This window comes from Anarrhichthys ocellatus, unplaced genomic scaffold (assembly GCF_004355925.1).
Source record: "Anarrhichthys ocellatus isolate YVR2014 unplaced genomic scaffold, GSC_Weel_1.0 scaffold21, whole genome shotgun sequence".
NCBI classification, from domain to species: domain Eukaryota; kingdom Metazoa; phylum Chordata; class Actinopteri; order Perciformes; family Anarhichadidae; genus Anarrhichthys; species Anarrhichthys ocellatus.
Window position 1 is genome coordinate 762107 of NW_022280051.1, and position 15796 is coordinate 777902.

The following is a 15796-nucleotide window of genomic DNA, read 5'->3' on the forward strand; positions in this document are numbered from 1 at the left end:
CCTACATAGTTTTTTTTTATTTTTTTATTTACAGAACACTTTTATTGACATTATTCCAACACAACATTCACACAAGCCTACTGTACAACATTTTAGTGGTCATCTTTAAAACTATATCCCATAGTAAAAGTGATTATGTTAATTTTAAAAGCAGGAAATGACATCATGCACAAAGTAGTTTTATGTTGAACATAAATAAAGATGTAATGTAATGTAAAGTAGTGCAGGCAGATCAAACCATAGAGCAACATCCCTTCCTGGGTCTTACCTCTCATTCATCATTAGAATCACTTTATGCAAGTTTCAATTATTTGGCATCTGTTTAATGAATTACACATAGTAACTGTATGTGTTTTATCAAGTGCTGTTAGGACTAATACCCAAAAGGCCGAATATGCTGCATCCTGTCCTTAAGTCTACCGTCTGGCTTTTAACAGAGAATACAAAGTCTCTGCATCCTTGAAACAGCATATGAAAGTTATTTGACACCAAGATGTTTAGCGATTATATTCAACGGCTTGGTCAAAAATAGCTAAAATATTCACTTTCTTAAACACAATTTACAACATAAACCCTTTTGTCTAGATATGTGAAGATCTTATACTGCCTATTGATGAAATATCAGCCTCATTAAAAGTCTGAAAAAGGCACTGCAGTAAAAAGAAATGTTGGTATCATCATGCTACTAAAGCAACTCCCTGTGCCAAACATGTTGTGTCATCAACAGAAAGGGAGTAAATGTCTTAATAGAATGAAGTCTTTATTTGAATAAAAGCATTTAAATTTAATTTTAAAGAGCACCAGATTCACAGTGATGTGTTGCACGGTTTGGTGTACAAATGAGACCTGAAAGCAAATGGCATGGTAATGAAACAACTTTGAAGATACCCACCCTTATTCATTTTTGCAGACTAGGCTGTAACATAATGTATAATGGAAAATACAAGTGCTCAGACATGGGCGAATCCAGCATTGAACCTTTCCTCCGTTACACTAATTAAGAGCATCCAGTGTTTCTGCATGTTTTAGCTAATTTACCACAAATACTCTGAAAACAACTTAAAAAGATATTTAAGATTGGTAATCCCTCAAAGTGAATATCATGTCTGCTTTAATTTATGACAAATGTATGCAATGTAACATAACTTCAACAATGTACAAGTCTCAAGCTTCTGAAAGTTGCTGCCTGGAAGGTCGCAAAATCATTTTATAAAAAAAAAAAAAAAAACTAAAACAGCATGTTGGCAGAAACAAATTATAAATGAGATTTGGATTAAATTGGCTATAATGTGCAAAAACACTGGCATGATCCTTTAGCAAAACTATCGTCTTCCATGTATCAGACTTAGAAGATAGATTGATTATGAGATCTATTTAAAAAGTAAACGTCCACAAATATGCAAGACAAAGTGTGCAAACAGCAATCAGATGATGAAAGAAATGTAGTCCTTCAAATAAATACACATGCATTCTTCCTTTGCACAGATTTTTTTAAAGTACTAGAGAAGGCAGATCTTTTTCTTTTTTACATTTGAGAGATGGTCCTTGAAAATATGACATGGCAAAATAAAGTATTTCCAGCTGTCACAGTTTGGAGGATAAGAGGGAATTCTTGTTTAGCTTGACACAAAGGCATCATGTAAGTGGGGGGAAGTTGAGTAAAATCCATAAAACATTCCACATTTAATTAATTTATCTTCACTGAAACAGCAAAAAAAAAAAAAAAAAAAGGCATCCCATTGTTTTTGGTTTTAAGGCGGGGCTACGTTAGGCAGGGGAGGGAGAGTGTGTTTTCCAGAGAATTTTGCTATGAATTGAATTCTGTGCTCTGTCAGACCTCAACTCCTCCCAGTCTGTCCCATCCATTCATTTGTCCGTCCTCCGCCGTGCGGCCTATTTCAAGCGTTCAATGAGTTCCTGTGTGAGGCCCAGGTTGAGCAGCTGTATGGTGGGGAGTGAAGTCAGGTGGGGAAAGGCCTTGAGGAGCTTCTCCCAGCATAGCTCCAGCAGGCTGGGCCCAGCCAGCCAGATCTTAAACAGAGAGCCAGTTCTCTTGTTCTCATGGATGTTCACTACGCCACCATGGATATACATACAGCCAGCCTTGGGACAGAGTGAAGTAAAGAGAGGAAGATGTAAATATTATATTCAGTGTAGCGTTTACTACCCGAGGTTCTAAGCTCAGTTGACAAGTGATTAGAGACGGTTAGTGTTGTACTAACTGGGGTGACAGCAGCACAGTGGAAGTAGGCCGGCTCAGGCATCACTGCTGGTAGTTTACTCCACTGGAAAGTCTGCAGGTTGATCTTCCACAGATCAGCTAATATCAATTCCCCGTTGTAGCCTCCACAGATGAATACATCTACATCAGAAAAAACAAGTGGTTAGATAGTGTTCACATAGTTGTGCATGGCAGGAAGTTACTTTCAAAACATACGAGGATGCGATATCAGGAGCACCAGTTTATCTTTGAAGCAGGATTACAGAAGTAGGATTTCTTCTTCCTTTTTTTTTTTTTTTTTTTTTAGAAATCTGGTGATATTGGTTGCACAGCATTATTGAAAGGTTCTCACCATTTCGTATTTGTACACAGCTATGGCATCTCCTAGGAGCAGGGTACCCTGTCAAAAGCACACACATTTTAGCAGGCTGCGAAAGAGAACAAAACAGGCTTCGTTAAAAGTGAGGTGCAGAATACAGACCTATTTTATCGTGAGGTTTAGTTGAAATCTCCTCCCAGGAATTAGTCTCCAGATTGTAAGCATGTATCTATTAAAAAGACACAACATTTACTGTTAGTCTAGCAGTGATTTAGATTGAAACTGTAGCATAAACTGGAATAAGTATGTTGAATTTAAAATTCTGTCTGGCACACAGTTAAATGTCTTTGGTGAGTATACCCTTAGTGGTGTAGTACCTTGTCCAGAGGGTAAGATGTCCAGGACGTTCCTCCTCCCAGAATGTAGATCCTCTGTCCGTCATGTGCTATTTCATGTCTGTACCTGTGACACACACAATAGCACGCCATGTCATGGAATTTTTACTTTGCTGAAAAGATCCTTTGGCCGGGTTTGTTCCTGCAGCACATTCAGGCGACATGAAGGCGTACCGTTCCTCAGGCAGGTCGTCTGGAGGGTTGTTGGGCTTGAGGTGAATCCACTCCCTGGTGGTCAGGTCCAGCCTGTGCAGGTCTGTGCTGTAGATGTAACCCGTCGTCCCTCCAAACACGTACAGGAAGCCATTTATAATAACCATAGCCTGAGGAATAAAGTGTCAGAGTTTTGTACATCCACTGGATCCAACGACCAGTCTCAATACTTCAAAACCCATAATTGAATTTGACCCAGTGAACAATCAAAGGAGTGATTTATGAGGTTACCTGTCCATATATTCTGTTGGGCTTCTTCCCCCGACAGTTGAGCAGTGACCATCGCTTGTACTTCACGTTACAAACGTGTACGTCATTGCCATTGTTCTCACCAAAGGGAATCCCGGTGCCACCGAACACCAGGAGGTTGTTGCCGTGCAAAACAGCTAAGGAAACAAAGCAACACCAAACTCAAAATACAAACACATTAACAGAAAACTGGATTTTTTTTCTTTTGTGTGTAAAATACTAATGGTAAGTATTGAAATGTTCAAAACTATTAAATAATGTTTCACCTGACATAGACGCCAGCTCTGTGGGCATGTAGCCCTCTGTTCGAATCTGCTGCCAGCAGCCGGTGGCAAAGTGGTACCTCCAAAGTTCCCTGAACAGCGGATAGTCTTCATTCTCTGAGCCTCCTGACTCATCGTAGTCAGGGTTGTACCCTCCAAACACATACAGGTTAGTGTTGTCCGCAACACAGCGATGCCCACTGCGGGCAGGGGGCATACGATGACCTAGAGAGGGAGGAACAAAGTTTCATAGGATGAGGAGGGGAGGGGCATACTAACAGAGATACTAGACAAGAGCCACAACGTTGGGAAATCATGATAAGGCATTTATCGGTCTTCCTTGTCACAGAATGCGCCTGACAGAAAGCAGGGAAACACCATCCTGCACACAGGTAGTCACAGGTTGAACATGCCCTGCCCTGAAGACAGACGTATTCCTTTGTGCATTGCGTTCACACACAGTTGAATCTCAACTTAAATACATCTGCTTGGAGATAATAAGCCATAAAAACCTTAAACGATACTTAAGCGATCGGTGCATCCTCATTACACTATACGGTGTATGTAGTGCAGTCCAAATGAAATGGCACTCTGCCACTAAAGCTGACAGACAAGTTTATTCATATACAGTGCTGTATTTAAAATACAGAATCACACAGTCACCACATCATCTGCTAGGCCGACATGTTTTACCTTATAAGGAAAGCTTTGCAAATAGCAGGGAATAAAACATTACCACAACACTAAGATGTTTGGCCTGAGGGATAAGCAGTTTTCTATAAACAGGCACACGATGACAGACTGCAGAGCACATTAATCCAAATAGAATAATGTACCTTTGTTTAATGTACTAAGAATAGAACCTACATAGAACTCAGAACAGTGATGTTTCAGCCAACCAATGCATTGTTAATGATCACGTTTGTAGAGGAATGTAGAGCGACGGCATGATTGAACATCCCCACTGATATAAATGTAATGCCAGTAACCCAACACAAGTTTGGCGAGTTTTATATCACTGTCTCACACCTAAATCAAATATTTCAGAATCGTAACAGGCCATGATTTACTGGCAGACGCTTTTGTAAAGAGGACTAAATAGCGCATTCAGACTCATTAGGAAGAAGAGCTATATTTGACCAAACTTGGAGGCATAACCCTCCCAAATAAACAGCTAAAAGTGTGTTCAGAAAGCTACGCATGACCACATGCTCGAAGGGAGTGTCACATTCACTTCTGACATGCGAGACAATGATGTCTATCAGTTTTCAAGGCCATTGAATATGTTTTGCAGCTGCGTGTCGATACCAGTCAGAGGAACCTGAGTTGGACTGTGTGACTGTGCTTTGGCCCCAGGTGTGACTGGCCTTGCCAGCTGCAGTATATATCTGTGGTAAACAACAACAACAACAACAAAACAGAAGAAAGAAAACAGAACATGACCAGGATCTGTACCAACGATGTACCACAACATAACTCTAATACTAACAGCCAAATGGAAAATGTTAGGAGCCAAAGACTCTCTTTCTCCACACATGACAGATCTCAATCATGTAACGTTATGTCCATTGAGTACTATAGATGATTATTATCAATACTTGGTCCCCAGCCCTGAATCTCCTGGGAGCACTGCAGGTCTATAAAACCTAATCAATGATCGTGTGTGAGGCCATATAACTATAACTAAGTTACCTGTGCAGCTGAAAGACACGTTTTTACAACGACTATGACTAAGCTACCATCTCCATTCATTTAGTAACACATAATATATGGTGGCTATAAAGCTAATCAAAGATAAACAGGCATGCTAGCTAGATGCTAGCTTGAGCGTTAAGCTTAGCAATGCGGGCAGTAGCGGTTACGGGAAACGTTTCCATTCTTAACACGCAAAGAGGGGGGTACGTGGAGCAGCTGATCTCAGTCACACCGTGTTTATTTGACAGGCAGAATACGGTAACGTTCAGTTAAAACCTATCGTTAGCATGCTGTTGACCGACCTGCTAACGTCTCACCGTGCGGCGGCCTGTGTCTCAGTTTCTGGAATCTATTCAGCTGGTCTGGACTGCGAGCGCCTTCAGTGTCCGACATCGTTTCCCTGTTACAATCCAGCCCTGAAGGACGTCACATCGAATAAAAACAACATCTGCTAAAGTGCTGATAAAACATTATAAACCATTCCACATCTCAGTCAGTATGAAGCCATTCACAAATGTTTACCCCCCCCCGGCCGTCAGACAATTGGCCAATCAGGAGGCTTGTTATTAGGAATTCGCGTCATTAGAGATGGGCGGGACTACGCGTGTCGGTGTCCAAAACAACAACATTTTTTTCTCTCTCTGTCTAAGTGCATGGTCCAAGGACCTGTTTGGATATTATTCATGTGGTTAAATATAAAGTGAAAGTTTTACACTATGAACTACGAACACTTGTAATATTAACACAGGTAATATGTCTTTAATCTTAGAAGGTAAACTTATCTTCATGTCATCAAAACACCAAATTCCCAGAAATATTACCAAGAACATGACCTCAGTATCCTCACCGGTAGCTGTGGCCCACAACAATATCTGGAAAAAACGCATAATAACAACTTTATAAAATAATATCAATGCAGTTTAGACTATGCTAGAACCAATTAAAAATGAATTGTGAAAAAGTGGGCAGCTGGTTTCTCAGCCATGTAACAGTAGCAAATAAGAAATGTGCATCATTATTGTTTTTGGCAGTCGTACAAGAAGGACTGTCTTGCATTTCTCAGTCCTAAATCATAAATGCAAAATCTTACTTTACAGATTACAGTCACTTTTTTGACACTAACTTTTTTTTTTTACCTCCATTATGCTTTTTTCTAACCAGCGACTACCTTTAACTTAATGGCAGCGATGGCATCAAAAACATCTGTAATTTTAGGACTGAAATGATCACAAACTCATTGACTGAGACCCACAAGGGTGCAGGGGGTTGGAAAAGAAAGCTTGAACGAATAACTGACTGGTGTTTTCAGTGATATGCCATTTACTGATTCTAACTTTGAAAACGTGCATGCACAGTGATAGTCATCTCAAAGAAAAAAGAGGGAAAGAGCAACATCAGTCACCTCAACCTCAGCAATGTTAAGATCTTTGGAGATGATTAAGTCCAGAAGGAGCTCCTTACTGTGTGTGGGCTCAAACAGTCTGTCGTCATCCAGAATACAACAAAGTTCCTTCGTGCTGCTGTCCTGGGGGTTGTCAACATGAAAGTTAAAATCACCAAAAATAACTACACACTCAAAGTCAAAGCAGATGATAGCAGTTCAGCAAAGTCATCAAGAATGTTCGCACTGAGGTGGCATGTAGCCTACAGCTCAACTGACAGATTAAAAAGACACATATTTCCCAAATAAGACACCTGCTTGCACTTAATAGAATTATTGCACAAAATGGCAACTCTTTAATTAATGCACCGTACTTTACTCACCAAATGAAGTGGGGAGGTGTTGCCTTAATAAGAACTGCTACTACTACTGTTGGTCTAACCAAGTTTCAGTTAAACACATCAAATTAAGATTGTGTTGGATAATCAAATCATTATTTAGAAATGATTTACCTGCCAAAGACCTGACACGTGTTTAGGTTAATCAAATTTGATAAATCTGCAGATTTAGTTGAGTGCACTTTGTCCAGAAGATGAGTCTGCTTCTGGGTGTTGGTGAGGACCACTGTACCAGGCAGTAGGTCCATCACATCACATCCAGCTCCCTTATCCCTGATTTCAGCTTGTTAGAGATGTTCTTAAGAGGGGAATATTGGAGGCAAACGTTTGGGGACCTTGCTGACCTCATCAGTCTCATCAGCCCAGCCGAGAGAGTTCTCTCTTTTTGTCGTCTTCGTTATCAGCAAGGTTGGTGTTACAAGAATGTACTCGGTTGAGGTGAACGCAGATGACGTGGTAGTGAGTGGAGGAGTGAAGGGAGGAGGAGACTTAGGAGACTGATCCATGAGTTGGTTATCAATCTGCTGACAATGAGGATGTGATGATAATACTCCTACTTCTTAAAGACTTTGAATGCAGGACTTTTACTTGTGATGGAGTATTTTTAGAGCACAGTAGCCTACTACCGCTTTTACATAAAGGGTCTGATAATTAATTCCTCTGACGTTCCCAGTGTTATAAGAGTGCTTTAAATTAAATTGTATCTCCTTGCTAGGAAATATATGTCAAAATGGATGAAAAATAAATTAAGTGTAAAAGGATAACAGCTTTTAAATCGGATCCTGCTTTGTATAAAGTAACTCATTATGTCAAATGAAAAAAAAATATCCTTCTTGATAAATATTTATAAATTTAATTCTGATAGTGAAACAACAACAAAATTCAAATGATGCCGGGAGTGAAGAAGTCATGCAGGTCCAGTCAGAGCCGTTTATTTTGTATGATCCCTCTATACGACTCTGGGTCTGTGACTGTGAGCCCACTCGTGTGCTGTGGTGGGGGTCTTACAAGGCGGAACGTTCGGTGCCAGCTTGTATTTTCCGGAGGACTACAGAGCCGATCATGGCGACTCTCGGCGGCAGTCGTGGGGATCGTCTCGGCAACACTAATCAACAAAAGTCTTCTTTTGCATCTCCAGAGAAAGTTCGTGAGCTCCTCAATGCAGGAGTGTCGTCCACGGATATCGGATCCAACAGGTGCATTTTTTTAAACAATCGCGCGCTATTTGTTTGATTTAAAGGGGGCCGGGGAAACAAGTTGACATTAGCTAATTTGGTTAGCCACTTAGCCTGGAAGCTCCGCTTCTTTAGCCGCCTTCACTCAGCGTAATATGAAGAGGGACAAGTCTCCACAGATTTAGGAGCTTGTATGCCAGGAACGGGAGCGTGCACACCGTTGTTATTCTTGCTTGTATTTAGTCTATATACCGGGCAAATGTGTTATGGCAGCCATTGTGCGACTACTCCCGTGCACAGTTACAGATAAGGGGGTGGGAACCGAAAGTTTTACTGGAACGTGGTACCCTCATTAGTTTGCTATTCACGCCTGGAGTGTTGTCCACTTGCTGCCCAGCCACCAGGGCTAGTTTAAAGGCATTTGGTTTGGCTTCCTACTGTGCGTTAGTGTAGCAAACAGATCGTGTTAGGCAGAAAAGGAAAATTGGAGCTGTTTCATTCAGGTGAAATGTTACATAACCGCGTGTTACCGCTCACCCCCCAAATAAGCCTCCATGTCTAGCTGTGCAGGGTTATTAGGAGAAAGTAGGAATCTCGCAATATACAGTATGCATAGATTTAATCAATTACATGTTTTTGTTATTATTCAAATATGAAGCGTGCACGTGGAAACTGACGATCTGTTTTTCTCTCTATGTGGATTTCAGTGGACAAGGAAATTTGAAAGTTCTGGAAGTAAAAAGCAACACTCAAGTATCCTGTGAAGCAACGAACAAAGACGCCTTTTTCTCAAGAGTGGAAACTTATTCAATATCCTTTTATTCATTTTGACCTTTTGGTCCAGTTTCAGGAGGCAGCCATGTTTTTTTCTTTTTTTTAATGGCTCACTGTGTGATCATTAATGAAGACAGCGCTTGTTAATCTATGATTTTGATGTTTTTTGATATTTCACATAAAAAGTAAATGTTCTTTTATTCAGAGTAATAATGAATGTGACGATGCTTGCTTTGTGTCTGAGTGAAGTTTTCCTTAGCGTGGCACTGTTTGAAATGGGCAGGAAAACCCCGCACACTGTCCCCTCTGATGTGTGCCAGATATGGCTGGATCAACATTGGCTGTGATATGCTCAAGTGCTCCAGCTGCCAGGTTTTCCTTTGTGCAGCACTACAACCGACTTTAGACTTTGAAAAATGTGAGCCAAGCTTAAATTTACAGAAAAACGACAAGGGCACACACACTTTACTTTGGCACGGTTATGCTGATGATGATCTAAGTCTGCCAAGAAATGAAAGGTCAGGCAACTTTTCTTCTTTTTATTCTATAGATGGAAGCCGCATTGCGGAGATAACAAGGCAGCTTCGGACGCAGCATGAGAAGTTTTGCCCCTGGCCTGACTTTCCATGCCCAGGTAGGAGCAAGAACTTCCTATTGCATGTTTATACTAAAAAGATTGTCACGCCATTTAAGCTGAATTTGCCCTGAGTTATCCACATGTTTATGGTGAATGTTGATGTAATTTCAGAGCGGTTCTGGCTGGTTCCGGCCTGTGAACCATCAGCACTGCTCACTGCCTTCTTAGAGCGCTTCCAGAGCACTTGTCTCCTTGTACAGCAGCTGCCTGCCATGAAGCCGGAGCAGCTGAAATCTATGGTGAGGCAGGAGAACAGTCTTTAGAAGCATTATGAACACGTTTTCTTCCAGAAATTGCTTTAGCCAGGAGATTATAGAAGAGACAGTCCGATTAATTGTAGAATAATGTCATGTGTTCAACCATAAGAAAACATACAATTTTCAGTTGTTCACATGTAAATGAATGTCCACTGTTTCTTTGCAGTCGTTGACTGAGGATGTTATCAGTGTCGTACTACAGCTGATCGAGGACGAACAAAAAAGAAAAGGAGGTTCTCCATGTTCTGAATCTTTGGCTGTCCAAGTGGCTGCATGCATTGTTTCTCTCTGTGGCTGGGATGCAAGGTGAGATGACCCCCCCCCCCCCCTTTGCTGTGCTAGACACTTTAACACACCTTACAATAACACTTGATATTGTCATAAACCAGAGAAAGCATACATAGAAGCACATTTTCAATGTCAAATGTAACCTCAATGATGCACTAGCTACATGGAAGGAAATAGAATGAAAGGGCATTTAGTTAACTGAGAGAAACATGGTACAAACCTTTTTTTTTTTTTTTAGCACTTCCTCCCCGATTAAGATGTCTGAGCAATGAATTTCTCTTTCATAGCCCAACTCTGCACACAATGAACCTGCCCATCCTCACCTGCTCGTACTGTATGCGCAAGGTGGGCTTGTGGAACTTCCACCAGATGGAGGGAACGGGAAGCGAGGGAGACTCCTCACCAAACACTATAGGCCCGCCTCCTCAAGCAACGAGTCCTGCCCCAGCAGCCCCGCATGAGGGCATGGGGGACCAGCCTGCTTCTGCCTCACCCAGCCCTGCTACAACTCCATGTCGCATGAAGCTGAGGAGCCAGGACACCACCCGCTCTGACCAGGCAAGCTTTCACCAAATGAAGGTTGAACAGTGAAATAAGCTCGGCTAATATGCACATATTCATTTTAAGCAGAATTACTTTACTTTGTGTATAACAATGGCAAGGGGAATGCACCAGGCTGCTTTTTTCTAACAATGCTGTGTTGTGTGTGTGTTACAGAGTGAGGGAACCTCCTCCCCCGTGTCTTTGCGTGCCCGAAGCAGAGACTCGCCAAGCCCCAGTGAAGAGCTGCAAAGTTCTTCACCCAGGGGCAAAAGGTCTGCAACTCGCGGTAGAGGACACGGGGACAACTCTGGATCTGATGGCGCTGCCAGCCTGCATCCCCCTCCTAAACGCCTGTGCCTCTCATTTGGCGGTCCTGTAAGAACTAACATTACTGCTGATTTCACACATTGTTTTTTGCAGCACTAGGGCCGCACGTTTACTTTCATAACTTATTATTCAGTGCCACCTGGTCATTAAGACCAGTTTAAAAAGTAAAATCAATATTTAAGATAGGGCTGCACAGTTCATCACATTTTTAATTGTTATCTCTATGCGATCTCATTCTTCCATGACAGATTTTTGCCACATTTGCAAGAAAATCCGTGACATGGAAGTCAGTGCTCCTAGTGTCTTTTAAACGTACACAGGTAGAGGAGGCATACATTATTCCAGGGTGAAGATTACCATCAAAAGCACCTAGATTGCAAGCAGTGATTTGTCAGTCCTAGCACAGGTTAACGCTATACATTTATGAAAATGTTTGAAATGTCATCACATCAGCATAATCCCTGACGAGCTCTCAAAGGCACAATGAGATCACACATACTATATCTTTATCTAAACATTGTTACCTAAAGAACCATGAGAGAAACATGACATGGTCTCACTTTATCCAGTATTTTACCTAATTCAAGACACGCTAGTATAATCTACATCCTAGTCCTAGTTAAATATGAAAGAGGGTTTTGCATTACTTATTTTAAATTTGTTATTACAAACTACTGCCTACTTTTTCAGGATGGGCTCCTGCACAGGAATACATTTGACCCCCTCGCTCAGCACAGAGACTGGTGTCCCTGGGTCTCCGTGGGGAAGGAGAATGTGGATCCAGGGTCAATCCCCTGTTTGGATGGAGTCTCAGCGCTTCATCAGCAGGGCTGGAAGGCTGCTCTCGACCTCCTTATGCCCATGAGGAGGAACTCCAATACAGCAGGGGGTAGTCCAGGACAGGCGAGTCAACAATTTGTATTCTCACCCCAAAAAATCGTGCTAATTTCACCACATAGCTATGTTGCTTTAGTTTAAACAATATCTGACATTTCTCTATGCTCTCTTTCCTCCCAGGGCCCTCGTGACAAGTCCAAAAGGGTGTTTGCTATATTCCGTCAGTGGCAGGCATCCTCCTCTCCATCTCAGTAGACTGTTTCCATCCAAACAGCATCACAACACTGAATTGATGGACTGACCTGCCCTCTTTTTTTTTTTTTTTTGTGGCGCAGTCGGTAGTACCAATGACGGGAATGTCATATCATATAAATGTATGCCATCCCTTGAAGTTGTGTTTAAAGTCAAAGTGGCTCTGGAGGAAAAGAAAGTCAATTGTGTCTTTAGGCAAATGAATGAGTGTCTTCTCTGTGAACAGGGAAATATGTGAAGGATGCTTGTGTGGCTATAAAACCTTTGAATTGGGATGTGCAGATATTGGGGCCTCTATAGGCCTTGTATCATGTGTATGCATAAGAAGTCATCAAGTAATAGGACACATCTCAGCGTATAGATTGGCCACAAACGAGGCATTTACTATTTTTAATCTCACATGAATTCTGCTTCAGCAGGACGTCATAACATCATGATAGTCTGGATTTCTGTAGAATACAAGAGGCAAGAAATCCCTTATTATGGTGAGAACAGGCCAAATGGCTTGACACTGGAAAGGCGATGTTTACCTTCAATGTATTTGGAGTCAATTTAGGGAGTGGTCAATGTTTAACCTCAGATGAGCATAAGAAACTGAGGAATCATTTTTGTGTACTATTGTGCGTGAAAAAGGTAATGTGGATATGAGTTCTCTTTTGAATAGAACAATCCCTTTTCAAGTAGTGAAATGTTATTTTCTTTTACAATACAATCCATCTTTATTGTCCACCAGGCTCAGTCCTGATTACTGCAGGCAAGTAGAACTATGTGCCATAAACTTCAAACCTGTTTTTAATTAGGTTATGGATTCCTTCACTTCCTTCTTGCCTTTGTGTGCGTCTCTTAATGCAGTCCTTTCTATCTTGCATGTGGTTTTATCTTCTTGGAGTTTCCTAAAAGCGTTTAATAAAATGCTCTTCTGAAAGTTTGTTTCACTTTGATTTTTGGTCCACCGACATTTCAATTTAAGAAAAGATTAATTAGAGTTTAATAAAATGATTGTATTGTGAATAAAAGGTAAAAAAATACAGTACAGTAAGATATGGCTATCACACATATTTTAGTACCTGTTTTTGCAGCTTGCACAGTGAATGACTTCAGAAAGGGTCTGGTTTCACATAGATGTGATTTCAGATTAGCAAACATCTTAACCTATTTTGCTTAAATAGATGAGTTAAAACAAACACTATGTTCCTAAGAATTCTCTCTATGTACAAATTACTGTACTATGTTTACTTTATGGAAAAGCAGCCTTGTCACTGGATCATTTGTGAAGACACATAAAAAGACTGCTATCGAAGTAGTTATGAGGCTGTCCTTGGAGCAATGGTATATTTTTAGCCATTGTTGCACTCTTGAAAACATTCTCTTCATTGGGTCTCATTTGTACCCTGTAGTACTGTATATGTCAACCTCACTTATGTCTTGATTGAAATTAGCTGATTTAAGCCGTGTCCCACAAAAATATGTGCAGCAACTCCTCCACAACAGTTTGTATCATAAGGAGAAGGTATTCCTCCATGTATTGTCTGCTGTGGACAGACATTTTGAGTTATATGCTGGTATCCATCACCTGAGTGTGGTGGAGAAAAATGGAAGACATGCAAAACCAGAGCAAGAGCCAGTGCCACAGCAATGAGGCTTCTGAATTGCAAAACCCTGAAAAACGTCTAAACTTTAAGGCTTCCTCTATGTCTTGATGGTTCTATATACTTTCTACATCAAAATAACGTAAACGGCACTATAAAATGACATTGAAGATACAGAACAAAAAGTGTTCTATATAAAACTACAAAGATGGCCATTTATGGTGACGTTTGGTCGCAGGTATATGACGTGATGCGCGGAGGGATCCTTACTTGTCAGGACCATAGTCAGAACGCTAAGAGGCAGTGAACAGCGCAGGTCTAGGTAGGCTCGGCTACTCATTAGGACAGAGAGACGTTGAGCCGTGAAGACGTTTTGCTGTGGACATTTCTGAAAACAAATGTTAACTTTCGGATAGTACCGTTTGCTCGACTGTCTAGCGTTTCGTGGGCTAGCTTTCAGTTTACTTAGTGGTGCTCTGCGGTGGAAATAGGAAAAATGTCGTCTCCAAGTCCGGGTAAAAGGCGAATGGATACCGATGTGGTGAAACTGTATCCTTTCTGAACATCAACAACAGTCGCTGTCTTGTCAGCTAACGTTATGTCCTGATGTGTGTGGAAATATGATATGAGCAAAACCCATGTGTTGATGCTGCTTGTTTTTTCTTGGTAACCCACAGCAGAAGGCTTTCATTGTGAATGACTGGTGTTTTTGTGTAAACAACATTTTGCTAGCAAAGCCAAGTGTTCGCTATTTCTGTACTGCGAACCTCCAGTCGCTTATCGGGACAGCTGTGTTGGCTAATCAGATCGGTCCCATTAGCTTTTTTTTTTTAAAAAACGTTTTCAAACTCTGTATATTTGTAACGTTAGCTGTTTAGTTTGCTGTCTCTATTTGTAAATTACAGCAACAGCCGACCAGACGCTAACGATGCTCTCCTTTTCCAGGAATTTCTCTCATCTTGTTGCCCCACTAATACACCTGGCAGACTTTAAAACCCCTTGTGAAAATGTGGTTTCTTTGTCCAGCCTGTTGTTGTCAGGGGAGTTAAGTTAAACTGCCCCTTTACACGTTGACACCAGAGCTTGTTTACATAACGTAAGGCTAACGTCAACTAAAAAAATGCTGCTGTCTTTTGTTCTACTCTCGTTAAAAACGTCGCTGTTACTGCAGCGTTCTGGGTCTTATTAGCTTTGCTTTGTAACCTTACGAAGGGTTTTCTAATTGTGTTGTTGCATCTGCCACTTGGAATTGTTACGTTGTAACGCTGCCGAACTGGCTGGCTAGTCTGCTGCTTAATTTCAACATCAAAATGGCCACCTGATCTGTGTGTGTGTGTGTGTCTCACTGTACTTCAGTGTCTGCAGGCACATGGAAGGCTAACTTGTGGTTGTAGTGTTTGCTGGAACATATTGGAATCGGAATGAATGTGGCAGCTGTTTTGTTAAGTGGTACAGCTGCTGTCCTTAAGCCTGCAGTCGTTTTCATCATGCAATGCTTGAACTTTTAAGTGTGTTGTTTTTTCCAAGTCGTTGTCACCATGTTTACTTTTGTCCTGCTGATGTAGAATTGTTCAATTTCACTCAGGGCTGACAGAGGGAGCTCTAAAATGTAACCATAACAATTCAAGTCCACAAAATCTCCCAGAAGATCATTATGAAAAAAAGTAGTTTTTGTCCCAGCACAGTGGAAACCTGCTTAATGATTGGGTAGCCTGTTACTAGCCTGAAACCACAAGAGGGAGGGATGTAGAACAGCTGATGGGATGGCTGTGCAGCTTAGTCAAATATGGGACTAGAACTGGGCTGGTCATAACCACCCAAAAAACAAGGGTGAGCTGTCTCAACAGGGTCAACATCATGGTTAAAAAGGAACGGTTTGAACAAATTGGTTCTTTGATCCTTTTTCAACTTTATCAAGTTTTTAATTAAATCGAAAAATTACTCTATTATGAGTTTTGTCTACTTGTGTGTGTGTGTGTGTGT

At 41.2% G+C, this 15796-nt stretch overlaps 3 protein-coding genes across 5 annotated transcripts in view; 2 read left to right on the forward strand and 1 right to left on the reverse strand.

Annotated features, from left to right (window-relative positions):
* Positions 1-9: 9 nt before the first annotated feature.
* Positions 10-5876, reverse strand: klhdc10 (kelch domain containing 10). Of its 2 annotated transcripts, none has more exons than XM_031859279.1 (9): positions 5673-5876; positions 3664-3885; positions 3380-3534; positions 3110-3258; positions 2918-3002; positions 2703-2769; positions 2574-2621; positions 2223-2362; positions 10-2103 (listed from the first exon to the last, which is right to left on the reverse strand). In XM_031859279.1, exons 1-9 carry the CDS (start codon positions 5746-5748, stop codon positions 1894-1896), a joined length of 1152 nt encoding a protein of 383 aa, XP_031715139.1. In that variant the 5' UTR covers positions 5749-5876; the 3' UTR covers positions 10-1893. The 2 variants fall into 2 exon arrangements, with proteins under 2 accessions (XP_031715139.1, XP_031715138.1); XM_031859278.1 differs by having other exon boundaries at positions 5658-5876.
* A 2320-nt stretch (positions 5877-8196) lies between these two features.
* zc3hc1 (zinc finger, C3HC-type containing 1) lies at positions 8197-13149 on the forward strand. The gene is made up of 10 exons (XM_031859084.1): positions 8197-8330; positions 9017-9119; positions 9351-9501; positions 9634-9717; positions 9832-9959; positions 10144-10283; positions 10553-10823; positions 10983-11183; positions 11826-12038; positions 12153-13149. The coding sequence occupies exons 1-10, from the start codon at positions 8197-8199 to the stop codon at positions 12225-12227; spliced, it is 1500 nt and encodes a 499-aa protein (XP_031714944.1). The 3' UTR covers positions 12228-13149.
* A 958-nt stretch (positions 13150-14107) lies between these two features.
* ube2h (ubiquitin-conjugating enzyme E2H (UBC8 homolog, yeast)) overlaps positions 14108-15796 on the forward strand; it is a 25447-nt gene continuing 23758 nt past the window's right edge. The window contains exon 1 of one of the 2 annotated variants that reach the window (XM_031859043.1): positions 14108-14362. In XM_031859043.1, the coding sequence (XP_031714903.1) occupies positions 14310-14362 (53 nt within the window). In that variant the 5' untranslated portion in view covers positions 14108-14309. The remainder of the gene's footprint in view (positions 14363-15796) is intronic. The other variant, XM_031859045.1, reaches the window with a different exon arrangement.

Bases quoted from the DNA above. Each gene is read 5' to 3' on its own strand.
- zc3hc1 (XM_031859084.1), top strand. From the start codon at position 8,197: ATGGCGACTCTCGGCGGCAGTCGTGGGGATCGTCTCGGCAACACTAAT. The intron at 10,824-10,982 runs GCAAGCTTTCAC...TGTGTGTTACAG, and splicing joins ACACCACCCGCTCTGACCAG to AGTGAGGGAACCTCCTCCCC. The intron at 11,184-11,825 runs GTAAGAACTAAC...CTACTTTTTCAG, and splicing joins GCCTCTCATTTGGCGGTCCT to GATGGGCTCCTGCACAGGAA.
- klhdc10 (XM_031859278.1), bottom strand. From the start codon at position 5,748: ATGTCGGACACTGAAGGCGCTCGCAGTCCAGACCAGCTGAATAGATTC. The intron at 3,886-5,657 runs GTCGGTCAACAG...CTCCCTCTCTAG, and splicing joins GCACGGTGAGACGTTAGCAG to GTCATCGTATGCCCCCTGCC. The intron at 2,104-2,222 runs GTTAGTACAACA...CTCTGTCCCAAG, and splicing joins ACTGTGCTGCTGTCACCCCA to GCTGGCTGTATGTATATCCA.